At 65.6% G+C, this 8,399-nt stretch overlaps 1 protein-coding gene across 1 annotated transcript; it reads right to left on the bottom strand.

Moving 5' to 3' along the window:
- Positions 1-548: 548 nt before the first annotated feature.
- Positions 549-4,073, bottom strand: KLHL33 (kelch like family member 33). The gene is made up of 4 exons (XM_026659230.1): positions 3,524-4,073; positions 2,201-3,122; positions 1,508-1,678; positions 549-1,194 (listed from the first exon to the last, which is right to left on the bottom strand). Exons 1-4 carry the CDS (start codon positions 4,071-4,073, stop codon positions 549-551), a joined length of 2,289 nt encoding a protein of 762 aa, XP_026515015.1.
- Positions 4,074-8,399: the final 4,326 nt, after the last annotated feature.

Below are 8,399 nucleotides of genomic sequence, written 5' to 3'. Positions count from 1 at the left end.
CCAGGCTCCCAATCCCCCCGGTTCTGGCTGGGCGCGGGGGAGCTCAGCTCTGCCCCCCATCTCGGCGGAGGGATCCTGCTCCCGGCCCTCCAAAGCGCTGCGTGGGGTCCATGGCGGCGCCCCGCGAGTGGGGAATGACCAGGCGGGGGCTGAGCCGAACCCTCTTTATTGACCCGACTCGCGCCCCAGGAGCCAGCGCCCCCTCCTGGCCCCCTCCCCTCCTCCTCAGGGGGCCGCGGGGGGTGTCCGAGGGAGGCCCTGTCTCATGGGGGGTCCCAAGGAGAGGTGTCAGGTCCTTGTCAGAGGGGCTCCCCCACCCCATGTGGAGAAACCGGGCTCCCCTATACCGCTGAGGGGTTTTGGGGGCTCACCTGTCCCATGGGGGCGCCCCTGTTCTGTGGGAGACAGGTTCTCCCTCCTGTGCGGAGGTGCCGGGGGCTGCCAGGTCCTGTGGAGGGTCTCATCCCATGGGGGGCTCAGAGGGGTCCCCTGTTCTGTGGGGGGGTCAAAAGGGGATATCAGAGGGGGGTTCTTGTCCCATGGGGGGGTCAGAGGGGGGCCTTGTCCCATGTGGGACTCAGAGGGGTCCCCCATTCGGTGGGGGGCAGGGTCCCCATCCTGTGTGGAGGTGCCAGGGGCTGCCTGGTCCCATGGGGAGGCATCAGGCAGGCCGGGTCCCCCCGCAGGGCGGGCGGCAGCAGTAGGACGCAGGCCCGCAGGTCGGCACAGGCCTGGGGCAGGGTGCCCAGCATCAGCCAGCGCCCCTGCCCCGGCTGGTAGGCGTGCACCAGGTGGGTGTCCCGGTAGGTCTCCTGGCTGTAACCGCCCAGCACATATAGCTCCCCCTGCAGGACGGCCGAGGCGCCCCCCACGTGGGCCTGGGGCAGCGGGCTCAGACGGACCCAGGCATCTGTGGCGGGGCTGTAGACCTCGCAGGCCAGCTGGTCGGTGTAGCCCCCGTCGTGCCAGCGCAGGCCCCCGGCCACGTAGAGTCGCTCCCCCAGTGCCTCCATGATGTGGCCGGCCCGTTCCTCCAGCATGGGGGCCAGCTGGGCCGAGGGGCCCCCCGGGCCCAGCCGCAGCAGCCAGGTCCGGCACTCGCTTGAGCCGTCGCAGCCCCCTGAAACGTAGATGGCGCCGTCCAAGGTGCAGGCGGCATGGCCGCAGAGCGGGGCGGGCAGGGGGGAGCACGGCCTGGGGGGACATGGGAGGGGCAGAGAAAAGAAAGGAAAAGAGAAAAATCAGCCAATGAAATAGAGGAAAAAGCAGAAACAAACAGCCAACCATGCCCCCCCATAGCACCCCTACCACCGGCCATGACAGCCCCCCATGGCATGCCCACAGCCCCTCCATAGCACCCTATTGGCCCCTACCAGGCCTGGTGCCAATGGGACCCCAGATATCCAGGTTATGGGTACTTTGGCTCAGCCATGCGGGGGTGGGGGCCCTGGACGGAAAAGGGTACCCAGGCGTCCAAGGGCAGAAGCAGGCACTACCCCCCCCTCACCTCCAGGCGTCGGCAGGGGGGTCGTAGCACTGCACCCCATCCGTGCAGTAGGCGTCCTCAGAGCTACCCCCCAGGGCGTAAATCCGCCCGGCCACCCCCACGGCCGGGAAGGAGCTGCGGGCGCTGGGCATGTCGGCCAGGCGCTGCCAGGAGTCCTGTGCGGGGTCGTACCTGCAATGGGGTGAGGTGGGCACTCCCCATATGAACCCCATTGCCTGCCCCAGGTCCCATTCTCTGCCTCCCTGGGCCGGACAGTCCCCCGCCCATCCCAGGTCCAATTCCCTGTCCCCTGGGCCGGCCAGCCCCCCACCCACCCCAGATCCCTTCCCTGCCCCACCCCCACCCCAGCCAGACCCAGGTCCCATTCTCCCCACCCCAGCCACCCAGCCAGCCTCCCACCCCCACCTCAGGTCCTATTCCCTGCCCCCCTGGTCCCATCTCCCCACCCGCCACAGATCCCTTCCCCTGACCCCAACCAGTCAGACCCCCACCCTGGGGCCTGATGGGAGCCGGTGCTCCCTGGACGGGAAAGGCCCTGTGCCCCATTCCCCGCCCCCGTGGGCCAGCCTCCCCATAAGGGCTGGATGGGAGCTGGCGCCCCCTGGATGGGAAAGGCCCTGTGCCCCATTCCCCGCCCCCTGGGCCAGCCTCCCTGCTCAGAGCCCCCTAGAGGCCGGTACATGTCCCACTCACCGGAAGGCCGTGGCCAGCGTGTCCCGCACCCCGTAGTAGTGCTTCCCGCCCAGCACATAGAGCATGTTGCCCAGCATCGCGGCAGCGTGGCGGAACCGTGGCCCGTCCGGGAACTGGCCTAGCCGCCTCCACTCCACCTGCTTGACCAGCCCCACACCGCTGCGGAACCGGTGGGCAAACCACAGCTCCCGGGTGGGGCGGCGGGTAGCTAGGCTGGGCGCCAGCCCCTCACCCCCACAGATCACCAGGGCCCCGGCCGGGGTGCGCACACGGCAGGGCCCCTCGTCCGCCACCGCTGCCACCAGCAGCTGGTAGAGCCGGCCCGGCGGTGCCAGCAGGTCCGCGGCTCGCACCCGGCGCAGCTCCCGTGTGCCCATCAGGGAGAAGCGGACTCGGGCCAGGATGGCTTCGGCATGGGGCAGGCGGCGGGTGCGGTCGGCGTCCAGCCAGCGCAGGGCAGCTTCGAAGGCCTCCACCTCACTGGCCACATAGAGCTCGTCTGAGCCCAGCAGGGCCAGCAGCTCGGCCAGCGGCAGGGCCGGGAAGCCAGGGCACCGGGCCACCCCGTTGAAGTTGGCCAGGGCGTAGGCCTGGGCAGCAGTGCCCAGCGAGCGCAGGTCATAGACACGGGCGAAGGCCAGCAGGTCCAGGCTGCGGGCCGGGCTCAGTGCCCGTTGCAGGGCCTCCAGGCAGAGCGCCAGCAGCCCCGAGGCCTGGTACTGCAGGGCGGTCTCAGCCGCGCCCAGCAGCTCGGCCCAGCTACCCGCCACTGTCCCCGAGTAGGCGAAGGGCAGCAGCAGGCGCAGGTCGGTCGGGGCCATGAGCGTGGGCAGGGGGTCGGCCCCCTGGCGCGCCTCCCGCATCCCGCTGCAGAACATGGCCCGGAAGTACTCGCAGCCGCAGCTCAGCGCGACCCGGTGAGCTGTGGGGGAGAGGGGGGAGGTCAGGCATGGAGACCCCAAAGGCACCCCCGGGTCGCACAGCCCTGCCTCCAGTGCCAGCCACTCCAGCCCTGGGCTCCTCCCTGCCCAGGGCTGCCGGTGCCCCTCACTCACAATCTGCAGCCCCCTGCTCGCCCAGCCCTGGGCTCCCCTGCAGCGCTGCCAGTGCCTCTCACTTTGGACCTGCAGCCACCTGCACCCCAGCCCTGCTCTCAGTGCTCGCTATCCCAGCCCTGGGCTCCCCCCAACCTCTCCCAGTGCCCCTCACTCCCGATCTACACCCCCTGCTAGCCCAGCCCTGCCGGTGCCCCTCATTCCCAACCCGCAGCCCCCTGCTGGCCCAGCCCTGCCCCCTCCCCACCTCTGCCGGTGCCCCATTCACCTCGGAAGGTCTCTCCTTCAGTGGTCAGCGCCAGGTCACAGCCCACCCCGGCTCGGAACAGCTCCTCCATGCCCTGCAGCGTCTCCCACTGCTCCTCATCTGGGCTCCTGCCCTCTGGCCCCTCCAGCCCGTCCCCCATCCTCCGGCAGATCTCCACCACCCGTGGCGCACCCAGGGCCTGAGCTGCAGCCACCAGCTCCCCGGCCGTGCCCGGCATGGCAGTGAAGGCCCCGGTATAGGCGAAATCCAGAACAGCCTCCCAGCCACGCGGCGTGGCCAGTGAGCTCACGTCCACTTCCCCGGCGGCCCCGCACACCAGCCGCTGGCAGAAGAAGGCACTGACGGCAGCCAGCACCACACCGTGGGCCTGGTACCACTGGGCGCCGGCCATCACCGTCATGTCCACCAGCTGGCCCTGCCCGCGCAGCTCCAATGCCGCCTCGAAGAACTGCCGGGCGTGGCACTCGCTCCGCAGCTCCCAGCGTGGCTCGGGTGTGTCACCCTCCTCGCCTGGCTCCTCAGCCGGCTCCGGCCCCTCGCCTGGCCACATCGCCCTGGGAGCGCCTGCCAGGAAAGGACGTGAAAGGCCCTGGCCCCTGAACCAGTCAGCCCCCGTGCCTGGGGCCAGATGGGAGTTGGTGCCCCTTAGAGGGGCAGGCCCCGTGCCCCATTCCCCACCCCGCTGAGCCAGCCAGTCCCCACCCTGGGGCTGGATGGGAACCAGTGCCCCCTAGAGGGGACAGGCCCTGTGTTCCATTCTCTTTATGCCATTCAACAGCTACTCAAGTGTGTGTGTGACATTGTGTGTAACGGGGAGGAGGGGGGTGTTTTTGTGGCGTGTGTGCATAATTGCAGTGTGGTGTTTGTGTAACAGTTGGGGGGTTGTGAGCTGTGGGTATTGGGGGCGTATTTGAGGGATTTTATGACGTGTGTCTTGTGCGCTATGTTGGGGGGCATCTCTGTGCTCCGGTGGTGCTGTGTGCTGGGCAGGAGTATCTGTGGTGTCTCTGTGTGTAGTTGTGAAGTGTAGGGTGTGTGATGTATGGCTGTGTGGTGTCATTAACCTTCTAGTGTGTGCAGTTGTGCAGTGTGTGTTGGTGTGTGTGGGCATGGTGTTTGCATGTTCCTGTGTTCACTTTGTGTGTGTGTGTTTGCTGTGGGTAGTTGCTGTGGAAAGTGAGAGGGGTGGTTGTGGTGTGTGTGTGTACTTCCTCTCTGTGTTGTGTGTGTGTTTAGTTGCTGGGGGAGAGTTGCAGGGTGGGTGTGTGTAGTTGCTGGGGGGGCGTGTAGTTGCTGGGATGAGGGTTGCGGTGTGTGTGTGTGTGTGTGTGGTTCCTGTCTGTGTTTTTATGTGTGTGTATGTGTAGTTGCTGTGGGGGGGGTTTGTGGTGTGTGGGTGTGTGTAGTTGCTGTAGGGGGTGTTTGTGGTGGGTGTATAGTTGTTATCTGTGTTGTGTGCTTGTGTGTAGTTCCTGTTGGGGGTTGTGGTGTGTGTGTGTGTGTGTGTAGTTCCTGTCTGTGTTGTGTGTGTAGTTGCTGGGGTGTTGTGGTGTGTATGTGTGTGTATGTGTGTGGTTGCTATGTGGGGGGGTTGCAGTGTGTGTATTAAGTTCCTGTCTGTGTTGTGTGTGTAGTTGCTGAGGGGGGGTTACGGTGTGTGTGTGTGTGTGTAGTTGCTGAGGGGGGATGGGTTGCGGTGTGTGTGTTTAGTTCCTGTCTGTGTTGTGTGTGTGTGTGTAGTTCCTGTCTGGTGTGTGTGTGTGTAGTTGCTGGGGGGGGGTTGTTGTATGTGTGTGTAGTTGCTGTGGGGGGTTGTGGTGTGTGTGTGTAGTTCCTGTCTGTGGTGTGTGTCTGTGTGTTGTCGCTGGGGAGGGTTGTGCTCTGTGTGTAGTTGCTATATCTGTGTGTCTGCATTTGCTGTGGGGTGTGTAGGCTTGATGTACACCCTCACTCTGTCCTTCTCCCCCTTCCAGTCCCAGAGTTCCTGCCCCGCAGCCTCTCCCCCCCCCAGCCCTGTCACCTACCTGCTGGGGCCCACTGTGGGGTGGGCTGTGGGACGACCCTTCCCGAGGCCTGGAGACGGGGTAGCCGCAGGGGAGCATTGGCCCCAATCCCAGGGGTTAATTATAGCTGGGTCTGGGCAGGCCGGGCTCCCTGCCAGCCCTCCGCGTGTCCTGGGCCCCATACTGCCCTCCCCTTGGACTGCAGCCCTGCGGCCAGGAGCTTCTGGCCAGGAGCCCTAAGCCTGGAGGCCCCTGGCTGTGGGGAGTGGGTGGGATTTCTGGGGCCAGGGAGGGATGTCCTAGCCTTTTTATTGCCCCCCTCCCCTGGTGGGGATTCGCCAGTGGGGAAGGACAGAAGTTCGCAGGCGCTGGTGTCTAGGAGTCCAAAGCACAGGGGCTTCAGGGGGTAGATGGGGAGTGGGGTCTAGTGGTTAGAGCAGGGGGACTGGGAGCCAGGACTCCTGGGTTCTGTCTCTGGAGGGGAGTGGGGCCTAGTGGTTAGAGCGGGCGGCTGGGAGCCAGGATTCCTGGGTTTTGTCTCTGGGAGGGGAGTGTGGCCTAGTGGTTAAAGCGAGGGGCTGGGAGCCAGGATTCCTGGGTTCTGTCTCTGGAGGGGAATGGGGCCTAGTGATTAGAGCCGGGGACTGGGAGCCAGGATTCCTGGGTTTTGTCTCTGGGAGGGGAGTGGGGTCTACTGGTTAGACCCCCATTGGAGCATGATCCCCCCCCCCCCATGGGGGCTGGGCAGCGCCGGGGGATAAAGGCGCTTTTCCCAGCTGGGGTCGGAAAAGTTTGTTCAAATTAGTTTTTCCATCAGAATGTAAAGAGCCGGAATAGAACAAAGGGGGGGCGGGGAGGGGAGGAGTGGTGGGGGAGGGGGAGGGGGAGTTCAGAATGATAGACAGGTTGGAGTGGATGGAGGGGTGGATGTGGAAGGACAGTTGTGTGGGGGGTGCGAGGTGAAATGGAGTGGGAGAGGGGGTGCTGGATGGGGTGTATGGGATGGGGAGATGGGATGTTTGGGTGGGGGGTGGAGGATGGGGTGGGGGGGATGGGATGGCTGGGTGGGGGATGGGGTGTATGGGGTGGAGGGTACAGGATGGGTGGGGGATGAGCTGGCTGGGTGGGGTGATGAGATTTGTGGGTAGGGTGCTCCTAAATTCGTGCCCCACCTGCTGTCTCTGCTGGGGTTCCCCACCCTCCTGCGATCCCCTGGGGCTAGTTTCCAGCTGAGCACCTAGAGCCATTTTGGGGAGGAGGTAAGAATTTTTGCAGGAGGACACATACCTACCTCATTGTCAAAGGTGCCTGTGGGGCTTGCGCCATGGGGCTGTACAGGCCTGGCACTCTGCTTGGCCTGCTTGCGGAGCAGCGTGTACCGAGGAGAATCCCCCTCGGCAGTATGGGGCAAGGACAAACACACACCCCAAGCAGGGCCCGTCCCCTCCATCAGGGGGCGCACGGACACACAAGCCCTGCTTGGGGTGAATTTGTGCTGCCTCACACACCACCCCCTACCCATCACCCCATGGATCCTATCCCCACACAGCTCCCTCCCGTTGGCGATTCCCCTGGGCCTCCAGCCCAGCCCTAACTGCCCCCCACCATGCACCGGGGTGGGGGGTGTCCTCTGGCTCCTCTGCCCTGTCCCGTGGCCCTGCCCCAAGCAGAGCTGGGCGGAGTGGGCCCCAGTGGAAAGAACGCGGGACTGATAAGCAGAGCAAACAGGGGGGCCGGGGCTGATGGAAAGTCTCCGTGTTTGGAGAGGGTGTGTGTGGGGGGGGATTAGGGGCAGGGCGGTGGGGCCGGCCGGGGGCTGCCTGGGCCGGTTCTGGAGGGCCCGGCCTGGCCTCTCAGCCTGGGCCCTTTATAAGGCAAGGAGGGGCTGGGGAGAGGGGCACAGGATTGAACTCAGGGCCAGCGGAAAGGTAGCAGGTACTGGGGGGCGGAAGGGCGGGATTTTCTGTCCATCTGCATCTTCTGCCACCCTGAGGAAAGGGAACCCAGGAGTTCTGGCTCCCAGCCCCCCAGGCCTGGGAGGGGAGTGGGGTCTAGTGGTTAGAACGAGGTGGTGATGTGGGACTGGGAGGCAAAACTCCTGGGTTCTCTCCTAGCTCTGGGAGGGGAGTGGGGTCTAGTGCTTAGAGCAGGGGGAGGGGCTGGGAGCCAGGACTCCTGGGTTCTATCCCCAGTTTCACAATCTCTAAAATGGAAAGAACAACTCAGAGAGAGAGAGAGAGAGCATGTGTGTGTGTCCCTGCTGCCTCCTGCTGGCAGGGACAGGCCCTGCTCAGTGAGTGGGGTGGGGTGAGTTTAACCCTTTCCTGCCCAGAGTACTGGATTCCCCCCTCACCCCCAGGTGGACCTGGCACCTCCATGGACTCCCCGGCCTACAAGACGGTTCTGGCCTTGGGCCGGTTCAAGGTGCGGAAGCTCCAGACGGGCCCTACCCTGGACAAAGGCAAGGAGGGGGCAAGCCCCCTGCCGTGCCCCCCGGCCCCGTCCATGGAGGGCTCTGGCCAGGCGGATGAGGGGGGCTCCCTCTCGGCTCCCCCGGACTACGCGACCACAATGGACGTCAGTCCCTGCTACGAGTTCTATGCCCAGTCGGCCCCCCCTGGGCGGGCCCGCAAGAGTCGCCCCTCGCTGGAGGTGCTGCGCAACGTGGTGAGCACTGGGGGCACTGTGTGGAGTGGGGAGAGGGGAGGCCCAGTGGGGGGTGCTGTGCTGCAGGGAGTGGGGGTGGGGCTCGGCAGGGGGCGCCGTGCTGCAGGGAGCTCGGAAGGGGGCGCTGTGCTGCAGGGAGCAGGAGGCTCGGCAGGGGGCGCTGTGCTGCAGGGAGCAGGGGGCTCGGCAGGGGGCGCTGTGCTGCA

This window comes from Terrapene carolina, unplaced genomic scaffold (assembly GCF_002925995.2).
Source record: "Terrapene carolina triunguis isolate 2854851 unplaced genomic scaffold, T_m_triunguis-2.0 Scaffold612, whole genome shotgun sequence".
Taxonomy (NCBI): domain Eukaryota; kingdom Metazoa; phylum Chordata; order Testudines; family Emydidae; genus Terrapene; species Terrapene triunguis.
The sequence above is the reverse complement of the archived record's forward strand: the minus strand, read 5'-3'. Positions and strand labels throughout refer to the sequence as shown.